We start from the raw sequence: 19,598 nt of genomic DNA, 5'->3' as shown, positions 1-19,598 counted from the left end.
ACCAGTATTCTCCCCCCCTCCTTCGACGCTCGCCATTCAAGGTTTATTTATAAGAGATATAGCTCAAATTTAATTGATCCTTCAAGTGCCTTTGTGCAAACATACTGTGCACAACACCGATTAGGGCCTAGTCATTCACAATGTCCTTTCCTTCCTTGGAGTGTTCACCGTTTCTTGTTTCATTAGAATGTTCGTGATAAATACTGGAACAATTTGCGCCTTGAACTCGTCAATCTATCAAAATATCATCCATCTCGTGCACCATATATCCTGTCATGCCAATGAAGAAGTCCACATTTGCGCCTTAAACTCGTCAGTATACATACATACATACATACATACATATGTAAAAGTAAAGTTAGAGTACTAGATTTCTAGTCTTTGACATTGTCAATTAGGAGTGCTAAAAATCTACGATCCTTAATGCCGAATTACTTTTGAATTTGACTAGGTTGATTGTCGAATGCTCTATTTGGCTATGGAGCTATTTTTCCAGAGATGGTTAAGGTTAAACTGATATCAGATCACTTCGAAGGGGATAAACAGCGACACTTTTCTATTAATAAGAATGAATTCATCTATACATAATAGACACAAGCGGACCTCATACTTTTAAGGAATCTAAGTCCATTTTCCTTCCTCAATTGTCCTCAATCACTTTGCATATTGTTTAAGAAAATGTTTCCATGACAGTAATATCGTAGACGGTATAATCTCAATGGTAGATCCACACATAATCACCGCATTTTTTTGCATAAAGCACTCATTGATTGAAAAATCATATGATTAAACATAACTTATAGTACTGTCAGAATAGCAGCTTCCCTTTGTAAATATTGTATCAACTACTTCTTTCCATAAGTAATGACTTATATATCACATGACATCCCATATAACCAGCTTTATCTGGGAGCACCCACTCTGGCATCTCTCCTCCACGTAGAAGAATTTGGCGACGAGTTCTGGGAACAAATTGCTGCCATAGATGTGGAGTGTTAGATAGTTTTTTGAAATTAACACCTAAAGAAAGGAGTTTCAATGAGTTAAGTGGGTAATCCTACAATTCAGCTATAGTCAGCAATAGCATTGGAAAAAAATTTTACACTTAACCAGTGGAAAGAAGATGTGCATGGTCGAAGATTTAGTAATTGGCCAAACATGTATCGTTGAAGCTTTCCATTGGGCGATGCTTGTAATTCCACGGCGAAATTAGAGTTTAATTTTATAGAATATACGAGATTTAGGACTTCAAAGGACTTGAGTCGATTTCTGTGGATGCAGATGTGTGTGTGTGTGTGTGTGTGTGTGTGTGTGTGTGTGTGTGTGTGTGTGTGTGTGTGTGTGTGTGTGTGTGTGTGTGTGAGAGAGAGAGAGAGAGAGAGAGAGAGAGAGAGAGAGAGAGAGAGAGAGAGAAAAATCCTTGAGGTGTATTGTTGCCCGCACATGGGAAGGTCTGTAAAATTGTTTCCTGACAACATCAAATTTTTAAGGAGGGGAAACATGAATGATTTTCTAGGAATTCTACTTCCGATAGATTGCACCAACTAAGGTCTAGAATCTTAATTTAGGAAATCCCATCTTCGTACGGGGATCACTCAAATCTTCCTCCTCCTTTGAAAAATTGAATAGTTTTGAGCAGCCATCAAAACTCAGGTTTTCAAGATTTCACAACCTGTAAATGCTAGACGGTAGAATTGCCAGTTTCATGCATTCACTTAAAATCATATCCTCCAAAGAAACAAGATTTTCTAGGGATGCCGGAAGTTCCTCAATGGAAGTCCTTCTTAACTGAAGTCTTTACAGTCCTTCGATTTTGTTTGGAATATCAGGGAATCGTTGCAGTTCTGAGCAATGATTGAGATTGAGATGTTGAAGATTCTAGGACTGGAGCACATAAGGGAAATGATGAGATTTGGAGCACCCACGTAAATTCATAAATTGTAACTTGTCTTGATATGCAACTGAGTCGTGGGCACGCTCCAAGTTTTTGCACTCATGGAGATCCAATTCCTTCAAATTTGGAGTACAATAGAGGTCCGGCATATAAACCACTGACTGGCATTCACTAAAGTTAATGAATTTCAATTTTTTAAAGTCCTGCCAGAAACATTCGGGACGAAAGAAGCTGAGATAAATATGCAATTCAAAATCTGACTCACTTTTTAATAAAAGCCAGTGGTATGTAGACATACTAGGAACCTGCTTACAAAAATTTTCACCCATCGTAACTTATATAAGCATTATCGCAAAACGTCGATGAACAAGTAACTACTTACTTTTGTCCATGGGCAATTTTGCTAGACAAAATACATAGAGACAATTCCACTGTTCTATGTAAATTAAATAGAGGCAATGGTAAGTTACTAACACTTTTAAGAAAGTACCTATCCTTACTAGGTAGTTTTAAATTTCAAAAGTTTAAAAATATTTTATGTGTGGCTTACCAATGTGTTAAGATTACTAGATTTGATAGAAGACTAGTAATTCCCGTACGCTGCATGGATCTAAAATTATATTTGTTTTAAAATATGAATGCCGATATTGACGTGAATTTTTTTGCAAGAGAAATAGAATTTGTGGCAAATGATAACAAAATGAGTATTCGCGTCAATCAAATATTCTACTAGAGCTTTGCCGAATTTTATTTAATGTTTATTCAAATATCCATGTAGGTTTATACTTTGATTAAATTGCAATCTTTATTCAATAATGATATAAGTATATGCAATATTTCGAGTATGTAAGTACTAAAATTCAAAAAAAAAAAAAAACATGACAGCTAAGAATGTAAATTCTCCTATCTTTTTAGCTTTCCTCAATTTTGTTGAAATCTTCACCTTTGTGCCATTGACTTTGTCCAGAAAAGGCGACCAAACTAATTGGGTAGAATTTTCTTGAGAATAACATGGTTTCTTTTATCCTCCATTTGCTACTCTCTATTTCTAGAGAGTTAAATGGTGATTGTTTCATGTTCTTACAATTTCATATGTTTCAGTTTTCTTTTTTGGGCCTTTCTCCCCCCTTTTTTTGCTAATCATTTAAATAGGAAAAGAACATTAGAAATGCCATAATTTTCATACCCGGCGCTCATTTTGGTGTAAATTTTTGCCGGATCACTTAAATGCCACTTTTACAAAAAGAAAAAAAAATCACTTAAGTGCCATCATTGATTTAGTACGTCAGAAATTCAACACACACACAGATATATATATATATATATATATATATATATAGGAGTGGCTCGTCGGAGCTCCAAGTCAACATTAAGAAGTGATGATAGAGAGAGATTTGTTTACTTTGAGAGAGAGATTCAATCTGAAGAGGATATGACGTAATTTAGGTATAGAAAGTAGGGGTGATCGGTTCTTTGTCGGTTTCAAGGAACCAAAATTGAAGTCGCGACAACGATTGCACATTCCTAGCCGTACCGATCTAGGGGGAATATATAATTGAATATGTTTATGCTCTTAAACTCGTTCTTTCATGTGTTTGTGGAGCTGGCATTCAGTTATGTGATTATTGCTTCAATTTGTGAATTCAATTCTTGTGCGCAGACTTTAGCGTGCTTCGAAGTTTTCGAGGACTAGGTTTTTTTGGTGTAGCTTTAGATTTCAAGATTACAGATTTCTTGGGTTGCATTCTTGATGATACTTGTCGGAGGCTTACACTATACAAGGTTGAAATGTTATGTTTCCGATGAGAATGCTCGGTAGCATGTGATCTCATGACATAGTTGCAATATCCTGTGCCAAGCTCCAAGTCTCTTGTTTTAAAATTCGACCCATCTGGTTCGGGTGGTCCAGTCCGGCCCTATGTCCTTGGAACCGGGAACCGGACCGTTCAGCCACCGGTTCCAATATTAAGAATCGAGAACAGGACCGGACCCATCTAGAACCGGGAACTGGACCACCGGTCGGTCCGGCTCGGGCGGTTCCCTGTTCGGGCAGTCCGATTTGCTCACCCTAATAGAAAGGCCACGCTAGACTTTTTTAAAAAAAATAAAAAAGCCACCTATAAAATGACATTTATTAAAAAAAAACCAAGTAGGACTTTTTGTCGAAAGAGTTTATGAATATCTTATCATCCATGCCCTTGTATCTCAAAGAAAATAATTGGATATATTGCATAATATGCAACTTTCAGTATATATATCTACATAAATTCCTAAAATTTCATTTCCCAAGAATGCACGATAAAAGAGTGATCATGAGAATAACGATATATTATGAAGCATAAATTCTTAAAAAAGTGAACCTTACAACAATCTTAAATTAATTATTATTTATATTTTTTACCCAAAACTGACTTTTAGCATAACAGTCACCCAAATACTATTATATAATCAATTCTCCATCTACAATTCATTAGATTTATTTTTAGAATAAGAATTGCTCACACATTTCTTTCTTTTTCTCTGAAAATTCTGTTGTCAACAGTTGATTTTTAACAAAATTTACATTTATTAATGCTTCAAATTTAATTATATTTTCCAACTTCATAAATTTAATTTGATTGTATAACGATCATTGGTTAATATTGATTACTTACGTTACTATTTTTAGTATGTTCCATTGGCATTCTGTCGGGATAACGTCCCAATGCTATTTTGGAAACGAACAGAAGCAAAGGTAATATGCAAATTGAGTCCTAAACAGTTCGTTGCTAGCAACGGTGAACAAGGTATTATGCACGAAGGTGGTTATAAGATAGATGGGCTAAGTAGAAGGGGAAGAGGTCTAGTAGATTGGGGAAAAGTGTAGAAAAAGTCCTAAACCTATTGCATTGGTTTCAATTTAGTCATAAACCTTTTTTTTATGTCAATTTAGTCCTAAACCTTTTGCATTTGTGCCAATTCAATCATAAACATTTTATATTCCTAATTGGCCGAATTGACTCATTTGTCACAAATGCAAAAGGTTTAGGACTGAATTGGCACAAAAAAAAAGGTTAACTAAATTAACACCAAGGCAATAGGCTTAAGACTTTTTTGACACTTCTCCTAGTTGATTGAGGAGGTCGTGAAGACTTAAATGGATGATAAAAGGTGATTTGGAAAATATTTTCTCAAAAATTATCATTTATGATGCTTATAAAAATGATGAACAACTAATGGCATTCATTAAAATATTTAGACATAAATTATTGTCGATAATTAAAACGTTTACATTGGGTAATTATTTCAGGCATTACAAGCGATATTTTTTGAAAAATATTTTTCAAATCATTTATTTGTTATGAAAAGCAAACGGAGCCTTAATTATGATTTGTCAATCTTTGTAGTATTTAAATCTCTCTCTCGTTTTTGTTGGATATTCTTTAATTGAAAAAGCACAATGTTTGTCTCTTAAGAAGTGTAGGACAACTATATATATATATATATATATATATATATATATATATATAATATGGAAAGAAAATCTAGATAAAATGTGCAATACGCAGAACCATATAATTATTAGTGGAAAGAAAAATATATTTCAAGATTGAAATTTTCGATAAAAAAAAAAAATGTTGCAGGACAGAAAAGATCCAATTTTGATATGGACACACGTGGAGGATTAAATAAACTTAACGCTGTTCTCGATAATACAATAATTGAAAAACAAGTTATTGACAACATTTTGGAGACAAAAAAATTGAGATCCCTGAGAAGGTTCTCTCCGCTTTATATAGATTAGGTTTAGGATTAAATATATGTAGAAAGCCCTATTAGTCAAGCTTTAAAGTCATTGTGCACTGTTGGCATGAATCCTGCAGCTGGGTTCAAAGTGCTGGCGCTTCTGTAGAGTAAGGCTCTTTTACGGAGTCGTAGTCCACAAGCTTTGCTTTACTAAGCGGGTGAAGGAATTGGATGATCCATCTATTTCCCTCCATTGTTCTATTGCTAGGCGAGAGGACTATTAACAAGGAAATGTCAATAGTCGCTTTCCGTCCCATGATTTCTTACTATCAGGAATAAAAAGAGTAAGGCGTTGACCTATGGTTATATTGATAGGAAAGAAGAAAACGAATTAGTTATCTATAAAGATATGAAAATCTTTTTCTCTTGCCATACAAATTTTCGAAAAGAGTGTACTTAGCCTGTCTCTGCTATAAGTAAAGCGGCAACTCTTCTTCTCACATGCAATGCTGCTCAATCTCTCGGCATTCACAAAGCGGTCTTTGAATGTGATTGCAAGATGTTAATTGATGCAATTCAACATAGGGGCTGTTGCTCTTGATGCATTCATCCTTTTGTCTTGGACTCGCACGTCCTCCTAAGCAACAAATCGGGATGGAGTTTAAAGTAGACCAGTAAAACCAGCAACGCAGTTGCTCGCAAGCTTGCAAATTGGGCTTTTCATCAGATAGGAACTACATCTTCTTTTCTTTCGAATGATCTCTCATCTAAAGTAAAAAATATAATATTAATAGAATCTTCTTTAATCTATCATCTTAATGTAGGCTCTTGTTCCTCCTTGTAATATTTGGACCGCTTTGATGGAATGGAAGTTCTTTTCAGCAACCAAAAATAAATAAATAAATAAATAAATAAGAAGATTAGCTAGGGTTTTGGTTTGCGATTATCCAGAAGAACTTTCTACTGCGTCATTTTCTTATTTACAAAAATCACCGATTATAATCTCCAATGCATGGATATCTGATTATTAATTGTCATTAGTAAAATTTTTGGTTTCGATAATTTTAGCAAAGGCAAGAAGAACTTCCATAAACATTACAACTGCAAAATGACGGCACTCGATCTGACGACGAAGATTATGAACAGAAGCTACCGGTTATGAACCAAAACGAAATCACAGTTGACGTAGAAAATGCGATAGAACTGAGTCCATGAAAGTTCCTTATTAGAGATGTCTTTAGAAGTGGGATGCTCGTGTGAAAAGAAGGCTTGAATTGAGGGATAGGCGGACTGTGCAAGTGGGCTCTTTTCGCTCGTCTGGTCGAGCATTGTGTATAAACACTTCATAGCCATTGGCTAGTTCCGTCATGGTAGAGTCACACAAAAAGCGTCGAGTCGTTCACGTGAGGTATAAGGACACGGTAAATATCTGAATATTTGCCCCTTTTGCAATTAACTACCTAATTTTTAGAACTAGGTCTATGTTGACCCCATTTTAATTTGGGTTAATACCACAGAAAACCCTAAACTGATACACCTTTGACAAATTTACCTCAAACTATTTTTTTGATCATAAAAAATCTCAAACCGGTATACTTGCAATAAATTTACTCCAAACCAGTACACCCGTGACAAATTTACCCTCCATTAGTTTTCATTAAATTTAACCGTCAAATTGCTGAGTTAAATGACACCCGGCGCTTCATGAGTGTACCGGTTTAGGGTTTTTACCCACTGTTTGTCGTATATGTATCAATTTGAGATTTTTCATGGTATTAAACCAATTTAACGAAGGGTAAATTTGTCACAAGTATTCCAGTTTGAAGTTTTTTATAGTAAAAAAAATTAGTTTATGGTAAACTTGTCACGGGTGTATCGGTTTAGGATTTTTTATGGTCAAAAAAATAGTTTATGGTAAATTTGTCACATGTGTGCTAGTTTGAGATTTTTCATGGTCAAACAAATAATTTGGGGTAAATTTGTCACGGGTGTACCAATTTGGGGTTTTCGTGGTATTAACCCTTCTAATTTTGTTGATCATAGAATTCCCTCACATATGTTAATTGTTATTTGGAGGTATATCATTGTATTTAAGTTTTTTTTTTGTTAGGATTGATATCGAAAATGGTAAAAAAGATCATTCTTACTCTAAAACACAGGGCTGGGTACCTGGCCAATTCACCTTTAGATGACTAGTTCCTCTAGTTTTGAATATGGATCTGTCTGCCCCTTCATGTCACACGCTGCAGCTATAACACTGTTTTTCTAAACTACAAATGAGAAGAATCTCGTAAAAATAAAATTTACGCAACATATTTAACTATCCCTTTGTTAATCTTTGGAAATATGAATTCGCACTTTCGTCTTCATGCATGTGCAGAATATGAGATTTATGAATGAGATAGTGATCCGATTGACAAGGAAATATGAAAAACAAACGCTTTGCTATAAATGTTGTGCGCCAAGTCACCTTTGATTGAACTGAACTCCTTCTGTTCCTCCAACAACAAAGTAAGGAAACACATGCCACCACTACTTCACTCGCCACTTTCCATTATTCTGAATCACTGTCGCTGCCTTCCGGTTCGTCGAAAATGTGATATCTGCGTAAGTATTCTGTTTTATAAAATCTCCAGTCAACGAAAGTGCCATCCCTTGGATCGGAATCCTCAACGAGCAAAGCTGAATTCACTAATTGATTCTCTTCAAGCACAACCTTCAAATCATTCTCTAGTCGCCTGCAACTTATCAAATATCCCAATTTTTTCATCGTTCCACCTGACACTCTAACTGTAAGACTAAATCGTAAAAAATTCTCCTCAAATTGGCCGAAATCAACTGCTCCCTCCAACACTCCCCACAGTACATCTGGTTCTAGATATTGAACCCAAATGTGATCCGAGTTAAATGAACCGAGAGTTCCTGCTAGCACATTCCGCCTTTGCTCATGAACATGTGGCACAATTTCGAAAGATATTTCCTTTTTTCCATCTTCTACACCGAAAACAACACACAAAACCAATCCTAGGAACTTGTTGTACAAGTCCTGTGAAGCCATGAAAGATATGGTACCATCTTCAGCAAGGACAAACCCTTTTGGCATCTCTCCTCCAAGGCGAACATTTTGGTCAAGTGGATGAATTCTTGAATAGCGAAGCTTCTGTTACATTGCTAAATTGTTAGAAGTACCCAAAATTTGTAAAAAGAAGAGCTTGATTTAGAGCATATTCCTAGTGATACAACTAAAGCTAGAGTTCTAAAGTAATTAGGCACATTGATCCTTGCTTATGTTGGAAATCATTCTCTTGCAAGTGTTAGCCACCCCCAATGTTTTTTTTCTAGTCACCCTAAACATAGCTCAACATATCCGAGAAATTAGTCGTCCTAGTCAGACCCAACTGTCTAATTTTCATCGTCTGGTGTTCACTTTGGACATCACTGATTCTTCAGTACAAACTGTCCCTTTCTACCTCTTTTTTGCCATATCTTGATTGTTGTTTTCATAATATTATTTTGATGGATTGATGCTACTTGTCATCTCGTATATCAAAGTAGGATTTTGCAATCCGGGGATGAATTGTTTGCTCAGAACTTTTGTCCGTTGTACGACCGATATTAGACTTATTAAAATTAACTCACAAAATTTGTATATTAAATGATATATGGTATTTGTATATAAGTATTTAATATAGCCCATTTGGTGAATGGTCTACTCATAACCTATCGCTTTCTTTAACACAATTATCATTACTCTACAATATTATCATGCTGCTGTTGTTTGAACTTGTCCCATCATGACTACAATCACGAGACTTTGGCCACAACAAGGATTAGAGATATTCTCATCCTAGGGATATAGACAAATAGAATTGGTTCATGTAATAGAGCACTTGCAACCAAAAAAAAAAAAAAATCCTAATCTAACTCTTCATAAACAAACACCTAAGATTGATCAATCGCAACATCAAGAACCACGTTCCACTGTTCTTTAGATTTTCTAAGATTTCAACATTTATTTTTCAACATAGGAATATGAACATGGGTCTGTATTATCGCTTCATTTAGAGATTTTGTTCAGCTTTATGCCCATGCACAAACACTTTATATTAGATTTGTTTGTTTGTCTAGAATTTTCAGCTTTTACATCAAGCAAACACTGCACCTAACAAACATTCTGGATCAACAAACGCATATATACCACGGAGAGAGAGAGAGAGAGAGAGAGACCTCAATTGAGAAATCATCCATATTCAATCGTTCTTCCTCGATCCACTCATCTTGAAAATCTTCTATTTCACTTGAACATTCCTTCTCTGTGCTCGTTTCACTATCTTGCAAATCTTCTATTTCACTTGAATTTGCTTCCTCTATGCTCGTTGAACTATCTTCATATGAAACCTCGTAAAATAAAGCTGGGTCCAACAACTGATTGTCTTGAAGCAAAATCTCCAAATCATTCTCTAGTGGCTTGCATATTATTCGGAACCCACACTTTTTCACAAATGCTCTGTCATCTAGATTTTCATTAAAAACTGTAGATGCTCTAATGCTGAAGTGGAAATGACTCGAGTCATTTGGACCAAAATCATCTACTCCCCACACCTCCTTTGATTCCATATACTCAAGCCACACATGATCCAAATCAACTGATGAGCAGCACTTGATGCATGTCGCAACTTTGCAATTAATGGATCTTGTAAGCTCTAAGTTGAGAACTCCTTGATTTACAACACAAAAAACTACTCCTAGGATCTTCTGATACAAGTCCTTTGAAGCCTGGAAAGATATGTAACCCTCTTTATTAGGGAGCAACCACTTTGGCATTTCTCTTCCAGGTAGAATAACTCGGCAACTTGTTTGGCAATGAAATTTCTGTCATAGATGTAGAGTGTAAGATTGTTTTTCAGACTAGGCACCTAAAAAGAGGAGTTTCAATAAATTATATGGGTACTCCTTGAGTTTAGATATGGTTAGCAATAGCATTACAAAGATTTTTTCGTACTTAAAAGTGGGAACAGGACATGTATTGATGAAGATTTTGTAACTGGAACATTTGTTATTGAAGTTTTTCATTGGTTGATCCTTGTAATTCAACAGTGAACTAGATCCCCATAAATAAATAAAATATAGTTTGAGTTGCCCTATAGCAACCTCCACCACATTCACATGTAGAATCACTGTCCATATGTTTTCTTTTTTAAATTAAGCCCATCAATCCAGGATTTTCAGATTTTTGCAATACACAAAACTCAATGCAACCAACATGAACACAACTCCATAATAATCAGACACAGAGAGAGACTCTAACCTCGAGCTTTAACCAATCATTCACGGACAATCCATTACGGACCAGTTCATCACATGAGGCAAACTTGACGATCTCAACGTCACATATGTTGGAGGGAATTCTACTCAGAGATTCGCAACCGGCTGCCACTAGTCTTCTCAAATTCCATGGAATCTTGGGAATCTCTTGTAGCTGCTTGCAATTCGAAACATCCAAATTGTACAAGTAATATAGTTTCTCGCATATAGGAAGGTTAGTAAAGTTGTTTCCCCTCAAACTCAAAGATTGTAAGTGGGGAAAACAAGAAAAATTCTCCAAGAACTCTACTTCTAATAGATGGCAACATTGAAGGCCCAACTCCAATAATCTAGGAAATCCCTTCTTTGTATGGGGATCATTTGAATCCTCCTCCCTCTTTGGAAACTTGGTTAGTTTTGAGCAGCCCTCAAGCTTCAAAATGAGAAGATTTTGCAACCTGTAAATGCTAGATGGAAGGATTGCCAGTTTCTTGCAATTATATAATAACATTTTCTCGAGAGAGACAAGATTTTCTATGGATGCTGGAAGTTCCTCAATTGAAGTTCCTGTCAAACAAACATTTCGCAAGCTTTTGTTTTTAACCGGAATATCAGGGAAAATTTGCACTTTCGAGCACCCACCTAAACTTAAAGTCTGTAACTTGTGGTGGTATGCAATTGATTCGTGAGCATGCTCCAGGTTTTTGCAATCAATGAGATACATTTCCTCCAGATTTGGAGTACAAGAGAGATCCGGCATACAAACCAGCGATTGGCAATTACTCAAGTTAATGAACTTCAGTTTTTCGAAGTCCTGCAAGAACAATAAAACCAACTTACATGGAGGTTCTGGAAGAACAAAGGAAAAAGAGATATATATATATATATATATATATATATATATATATATATATATTCAATTCAAAATCTGGTTCTTATTTTTAACAAAAATAACCTGATCATAATCAAGCCACATGTAATTAAAATTTCTTGATCTTATGTGAGGGCGATCGGTTTCAATGTGGGCGGTTACCACTTACTAAATGGGGGGACCGCCCACTGATTCCAAGGAACCAGTCTACTTGATAGCAAAGACCATAGCAACGCCTCTTCTACACAGCGTTGCCCTCGAGTCCATGCAATTCTTCACCACCACCACGTCCCTCCCACTACTGCTACCAATGACGTCGATCCCACCAATGTCCCTCCCAGTCCATTTCCCTCCACCTCCTCCGCCACCACTGTTACAGCCTCTCCTTGCACATTCCGCCACCAGCGTCCCCTTCAGCAAGTTTTTGTAGCATCATCTCAAATTCATCAAGCGATTTACAATTTCTTGCACTTTTGTCCCGTTTTGCATTAACCGGGAAGCTATGGAACTCCGATTCGCAGCAATGACTGAGGTAATATTGAAATTCTTAACCCTCTGGTTTCTTATTCGCGACAATGATCGGCCATATAGCTGGAAGTTGAGAAGTGGAGGGCTAAGGTTAGGACTGAGGCGAGATGAGGTGCGTGTTCAATGTTCTGCATTTGATTTCTAGTTGATGATTAATATTTCCTTTTTAAAACTCGAAATTAGCTAGTCCACGTCCATGGTTTATCAAGCAAGGCCTAAATCTTATTGACTGAGTAACCAACATTTATTTTATTGTTTCGAAATTACTAAAGGTTATAATGATTTAGCAACATTTCTTTGTAGAGCTTACCCAAATGTTAAATTTACCATCTTTTATCGAACTACCAACTCTAATTTGAGTCCTTTTACCAATGTCTATTTGATTTTTGGACTTATCAAATGTTTTTTCCATGCTATACAAGTATTTATTCATTAGAGTTACCGATGTATCAAATTTACAAATTTTTTTAAGAAATTTACCAATTTTTTGTTTGAGTCAATACTAATGTTTTTTTCTGGTGTTTTCAAATTATCAATTGCTGTAATAATCTATTAAATGTTTGTTGCCAGCTTACCAACTTTTTTAAGTTACTACCTCTTCTAGAAAATTATCAATTGTTTTTTGAGTCCACTAACAACGTTTGTTAGATTTCTTTGTAACAATTAAAGTCGTCTCTGTAGTTTACCGATATTTATTTGTTGAAGTTACCAACGAGTTGAACTGACTCTCACACTAAATGAACGGCCATTTCCAAAATTACCAACTAATTCAATAATTGACCAACAATTATTTGCAGAGCTAATTTAAGAACTTACATAAAACCACCAACGAATATTTGATTAGTTGTCAATATTTGTTTAATTGTTTCATAAGTACCCACCATTCCAATAATTTACTGAGATTTGTGGCAATTTACCAACCAGAAAAAGTTAATAACTCATATTCTGATACTATCAACTTGTATTTGAGTTAATCACCCACAGTTATTTAACTGTTACAATGGTTTACCAATGCTAATTTGGAAAGCTTACTGGCATGTTAATATTACTACTCTCACCATTTTACCAATTCCCTTGGATATTACCAATATCATTACAATAATCTATCATTCATTATATGAGGTGATTAAGTTACATACTCTTATTTGACTCGCGTATCAACTTTTATTTGATCTTTAAAAAGTCAACTATTTACATAATTTAGCACATTTGCTTGGGGAACGTTCCAATTGGTTTAAGTTACAATTAAATAAACATTGGGAATAGACTGAAATGAAAATCTGTAATTTCAGGCAGTGACTTCGAAACAATTAAATAAACGTCATTAGCAGAATCAAATAGGAGTTAATAAACCAAAACTAGATGGTAACCCATAGCGTGAGGAGTTCGAAAATCACTCAAATTAATAGTTGAAACTTGATATAATAGTTAGTAACTTTAAAACGATGGTAACTCTCGCCAATAAATATTATAAGTTTTTGGAACAATTGGCAATTTGAGTACAATCAAAAAAGATTTAGTAAATAGACTCAAATAGTAGTTGGGAATTTTTTTTATAAAAGTCAGTAATTTTAATACGTTGGTAAGTTGCACCATTAATATTGGTTATTTGCAAACACGTTTGTAATCTAATAATAAAATAATGGTTGGTACTCCCACAAAACTTGTGGTGACTTACTAACGCATTTCCAGGCTAAATAAGTGTTGGTATTTCCATAGAACTATTGGTTACTTTCTAACATGTGACAAGTAAAGGAAGTTGCCGGTCAAAATTTAGTTACCAACGATTTTGCAATTTACCCCACTTTTAAGAAATTACTAGCATGAAACAGTATTATGTGTTTTCACGCACGGTTATGCTGGAAATTTGCATTACATATTGATGCTGCTCCTTCTTTAGGATTGGGTTTAGCTAGGTAAAACAGAACGGACTTTTTCTCTGAAGCACTTTTTTTCTTTTTTTTTGGATGTAGCAGTTTCTAATTTTCTAACATGAGATGGAGCAAGCTCAATCACATTGGAAGACTTGTTGATTCTCTTTGAATTCTCAAAATTCCCTTATGACATTCTAATATTGTATCTTGTACACCTCTTGAAACTTAACAAGAAAAGGAGATTTATCTATTACCATCCAAACAGTTATAAAGATGTGGCTTGGTAATTCTCTAAATGAAAGGATCTTTGAAAACATTTAGACTACTCCCAACTACATATCAAAAACCTACAAATCAAACGAAATATTTCATAGTATATCTTAAGCACATTCAGCATTCAAATGTTAAATTACATGCTAAGATGTTTTTCTTCCAATTTCAGCTCAAAGTCATGATAGTTCGAGTTCAACTTTGGCGTTTTTCGTGTACATACGGCAATTTTTTTAATCGATTCCCATTTAAAAGAATTGTGTAATCAAGTCTCTTTAGTATCAAATCTGGCCAAAACTAGCTAACATGGCCATTGAATGACTCCGTAGTGTGATGTGGACTAATATTGCACATGCATGGCACTCTTAGAATTAGCTTAAAGCGAAAGCTAGTCAAACAGCTTATGTCATCTCCCACCATTCACTATCCACAGGGGCTTTCCCCGTATGCAATGTTCCATCCACGTCACATTCTGGCGTCCTCAGATTGCCACGCTGGCTGGACTGGATTTGATGTTGGGCAGAATTGATTAAACAATTTACGTAAGTAGAAAAACTTGATGATTTTTTTTTTTAGAAAAATAAGGGCTTGAGTAGAAAAGCAGTTGAAATACATATTGATTGACAGCGTAAATTTGATTCTTTAATTTGTATAAAGAATTAAATCATTGTAGCTGTTTCCTAAGGACAATATCATACATCTTCATTGATACATATAGTTACAAGTAACGAAGAGAAGGACCAAGCAAATGCGCACCTTAAATTGTTTCAGCACTCCTTCGATGTTGGTATTCTGCAGATCAAGTCCAACTAACTTCTTTTCACCACCGCCAAATTCTGGAATTGAGGCACAGTTAGGCCATTCAAACCACCTTAACTCGTTTGGCAAATGGATGAGACCTTGGAAAGGATTATGAACGTCATGCAGGATGAGCACCCTCAACTTTCTCATTTTTGTGAAAGCATTAGGACCAATATATATCTCTGCTGGTTTTGGTAGCTTCAAAACAATGGCTTTTACTGCAGCTGTTCCCTGTATATTTATTCGAATATATTGAGGTTATCTTGTAACTACGAAGTCAAAAATAATAATAAAATGTGAATTCTCATACACTAACAATTCTTACCAAATCTCTGGATAGAACATCACGAACATCATCATAATGCCATAACCTACTCCGTTTACCGGGATCGTCACGGCATTCTTCCTCAACAAGATCCCTGCCCATTAGTTGTATTAAGTCGTGCATTTGAAAGGTCCCTCCCTCTTCACTAATCCAGCAGCGCTCAATGAGAACTTTTAGCCCAATAGTCGTGTGGAAACCACAACTATCAAGAACTTTCTTAATGTCCGATGTACTCTGCCCCTTAAAGAAACATGCGATATCAAGAAAAATTTCCTTTGCATAGTCCTCCAATCCCTCATAACCCACCTTTAGCACATCATTAATATCCTTGTCAGGACTTTTGGCAAGTTTCTCCAGGGCACTTTCCCATTCTTCTTCTCCTCTACCACACAAGAAAGAGCCCAACACCTTAAGTGCCAAAGGAAGGCCTCTTGCATAACGTAAAACACTATCAACAAGATTGCTCCTCATTTCTATTTGCTGATTTCTTAGAAAAGCATGCCTTCTAAAAAGTTCAAGAGCTTCCCCACCCTTGAGAGCTTTCACTTCATATATACGATTCAAATCTACCCCATGAGAAGTTAGCAGATGCTTATCTCTTGTTGTGATGATTATCCGACTACCTTTACCGAACCACTTACAATCTCCGGCTAGAGAATCTAACTGGCCTAGATCATTAACATCATCAAGTATAATAAGAACTTTCTTGTTAGAAAGTCTCTCCTGAATCAACCGACTTCCTCCACTAGCATTGAAGACTGTTAAGCTCTTCCCCGGTAATACCTCCAATAGCAATTTTTCTTGCAAAAGAACCAAATCATTGGAATTTTTGGAATTTTCTCTAACACGTTCCAAGTAACAAGAACCTTGAAACTCTCTAAACACAGCATTGTAAACGGCTTTAGCAAGGGTCGTCTTCCCTACACCTCCATGTCCCCATAATCCTACCATAAGGACATCATCCTCGGACTGTAGATCTAAGATTTTTTTAAGCTCTTGTACCCGAGAATCTATCCCAACCGGATACTTGGCAACATCTAAGGGCATTCGATTTAGTTGAGTTGAAATCTTCTCTACAATATGTAGTATAAGCCCTGCTTCAGATCTGACAACAGAAAATTAGTTGAAACTGCTTTTAGAACAATCCGAGAAACATGTAAGTGTTCAAAGAGAATCATTGATTAAGAAACTTGCACGCGACATAATTGGAGATGAATAATAAAATATGTTCAACTAGCAAGATGCCCCAATTCTAAGAAAATATGTTTCATGTTATTCTGATCGTTGTGTGTCCAGCTATTTTTCATTTTCTGACCAAAAAAGGATCCATTTTGTATTTATTAAGAATATGAATTAATTTTTGGATATACTCGAATGTCAATAGGCATTGTCTTGATCTCTTTGAAAAGTTCATTGAAATGGGCTTTTTTCCCTTCAATTAGCCATTCAATTTCCAAATGCTCAAGAAAATGAATAAATAGATATGCAAAGATGGAGAAATGCTCTTGCAAGAGTGGTGTCTTTATTGGTCAATGAAAGGCTTGATGTAATTGAAAAGAGACGAATGTAACGAAGCCTGAGAGACAGGTCTTCAGAAGAACTCTCTGTTCTAAATCCTTATCTCCATTGGGAAGGACAAGGATGACTAATCTAGAAACTTGACACAAGCGTAGCGGAAAATGGACTCCCTCTTAGTAAACTCGTTAGTAAACTTGATCCGTTGGTAATATATGCTTGAATCTGCTCCGGATATGGTCCTAGCTATGTTTCCATTGATTGTTACCCGCGCAATTAATGGAACTGGATGATGAAAGGAAATAGAGTATGTCTAACAGATCTGGGAAATTCGACAATTTGCAGAACCAAACAAAATCGAGAGAAACATAAAAATGCAGTTCAGAACCGAACCAAAATTGAATTCTTTAAAGCTGTCCTAGAGCATGTGGTAGAATCAGATCTGCTTGGTGATGGAAGAATTTTCGTCATGATTCATTAATGAGAAATGTACAGATGAAACTAAAAAGATTGGAATGGAAAGAACGGGTACAAACCAGCAGAAAAGAATTTTGCACGATCAAGAATTTAAAGAAATACAACTAACTTTATGGGATGCCAAACCTTAAAGAAGATTAAGTATGGAAAGAAATGCAGTAATTGAATTAGTAGAAGCTAGAGTGTTCTCACGTACCCATCAGTAAAAGGCAGCCCAGATAAGCTACCAGCCCCATAAAGAGCTTTCTTCCATCTCTTTACTTCCTCCGAATCCTTCCCAAACTTGTCCTCATGCTTAGCCATAGCTTTTTTGTAATTCTTTCTCGGCGTTCTCACTTCGCGTGGTTCCACTTTGTAAAACACCGGAAAAACCTTTAGGTCTCTCTGCCCCTTGCACTCCATGATTTTTGCCAGCTCACGCAAACACCATTTCGATGAGGCATAGTTCTTGGAGAAAACGACGATGGCGATTCGGGATTCCTCGATCGCCTCCATAAGTGCCGGTGATATTTGCTCCCCCGTCCTCAGTTCTTCACTGTCCATGTAAGTGTTTATTCCTTCCTTATCTAGAGCTGTGTAGAGATGACCGAGGAAGTTATTGCGGACGTCCGTGCCCCTGAAACTCAGGAAGACATCGTAACTCCTTCTACGCTTGGAAGAAGAAGAAGTAGAAGAAGAAGCAGCCATTGGAAACAAGAAACGAGAGCTGTTAACAATGAGCAATGAATTGCTTAAGATTTGGTGCTTTGTTAGCCGTAGTTTGTTCGCTCTTCGATCTTCTCTATATATTCTTGCTTGATACCCAGATGCATGACTTCCTGTTCTCATGGGTCAATAAAGAATATTTTTAATAAAGGTGCTTAAGGATGAGCCCACACCTTACCATGGGATTTAACCTTAACATATCTTTGGTTAATGTTAAATTTATCCTTAATTGAATTGTTAATAAATTTGACCATCCACCGTCGATTAAATTTCTCTGGCCACAATATCATACTATCATAATTAAAGGTGAATTTTATGATTGATTGATTTGACTAGGGGGAAATGGCTTCTATTTGTTCAGTCCTTTATTTTTTTTTTCCTTATATGGATAATAAAGTGTTGATATCATTAAAAGGATGCTTCGCGGTGGCTATATGGTAAATTTAATAGCTCTTTCTCTTTCACTTTGCTTGGAGATGTGAAATCTTTGCTCTTCTCGGTCGCTGTACGTTTACTCTGGCTGCATTGATCCATGTGCTTTCGCACGCCAGTTTCGAAAAAAGTTATTCTCTCCTTCATTTTATCACTATTCTTGAAAAATGGAAATATTCGCGGGGGGGCCAACCAGGTGCGCCTTTAAAAATGGGAATATTTTCGTGCCAAATGCAGAGAGGCACATGCATTCTTTTGCTCTTTTCCTTATATTTCATAAATGATAAATTTTATGAACTATTTTTTTTTTCCGAAAAGAAAGCCTTTATGAGAAGGGTTGAAAGGTATCGCTTTGATGATCCAATCAAATCAGTCAATAATGATGCCGTGTTCCTTGGAGAAGCTAAAAAGCCAAAATTGACTCTCAAGTCAAACATCAATGTCCTCCACTCGTCTTTGCGTCTTACCAGTGGCCCCCACCAATGCCGTGTTCCTTGCGAGAAGCTAAAAGCCAAAATTGACTCTCAAGTCAAACATCAATGTCGTCCACTCGTCTCTGCTTCTTAACCACCCCCCCCAAAAAAAAAAAAAACAAAAGGAAAGGCGTGAAGAGAGGGAAACAATCGCTAAAAATTATCAATTATGTTACTGTAACATATTTAATTAAATTATTATTTTTTGTGACGTTAAAAATTTCAAATTTATATATATGTGAAATATTTACTTCAAATTTTTTCGTAGCACCAAAAAGTTGGTCACTCATATTTTTATTTCCTTTTCTAATGCAATGAAATCCCTTGACACATACCGACAATTATCTTGGACCAAAAAAAAAAAAAGACTTCTTGTCTCCCGCCAAAGAGGGATGAAGTTCAT

General features: G+C 35.9%; 1 protein-coding gene and 1 long non-coding RNA gene across 2 annotated transcripts; one reads left to right on the top strand and one right to left on the bottom strand.

Annotated features, from left to right (window-relative positions):
• Window positions 1-1,414: 1,414 nt before the first annotated feature.
• Window positions 1,415-10,321, top strand: LOC125312804. The gene is made up of 3 exons (XR_007196873.1): window positions 1,415-1,425; window positions 3,582-3,587; window positions 10,159-10,321. It is a non-coding gene; the product is annotated as an uncharacterized LOC125312804 (long non-coding RNA).
• A 1,681-nt stretch (window positions 10,322-12,002) lies between these two features.
• Window positions 12,003-18,434, bottom strand: LOC115727491 (disease resistance protein RUN1-like). Its single transcript, XM_048276706.1, has 5 exons — window positions 17,782-18,434; window positions 15,594-16,698; window positions 15,367-15,499; window positions 15,224-15,303; window positions 12,003-12,206 (listed from the first exon to the last, which is right to left on the bottom strand). The coding sequence occupies exons 1-5, from the start codon at window positions 18,411-18,413 to the stop codon at window positions 12,003-12,005; spliced, it is 2,154 nt and encodes a 717-aa protein (XP_048132663.1). The 5' UTR covers window positions 18,414-18,434.
• Between the last annotated feature and the right edge of the window lie 1,164 nt (window positions 18,435-19,598).

This window comes from Rhodamnia argentea, chromosome 1 (genome assembly GCF_020921035.1).
Source record: "Rhodamnia argentea isolate NSW1041297 chromosome 1, ASM2092103v1, whole genome shotgun sequence".
Classification (NCBI taxonomy): Eukaryota; Viridiplantae; Streptophyta; class Magnoliopsida; order Myrtales; family Myrtaceae; genus Rhodamnia; species Rhodamnia argentea.
The sequence above is the reverse complement of the archived record's forward strand: the minus strand, read 5'-3'. Positions and strand labels throughout refer to the sequence as shown.

What these genes read in the sequence shown, in the direction of transcription:
- LOC115727491 (XM_048276706.1), bottom strand. Translation starts at nt 18,413, where the DNA reads ATGAGAACAGGAAGTCATGCATCTGGGTATCAAGCAAGAATATATAGA. An exon ending in ATGTTCTATCCAGAGATTTG is followed by an intron (nt 15,500 to 15,593) that starts GTAAGAATTGTT and finishes ATAAATATACAG; the next exon opens with GGAACAGCTGCAGTAAAAGC. An exon ending in GAGTGCTGAAACAATTTAAG is followed by an intron (nt 12,207 to 15,223) that starts GTGCGCATTTGC and finishes AACTTGCTGAAG; the next exon opens with GGGACGCTGGTGGCGGAATG.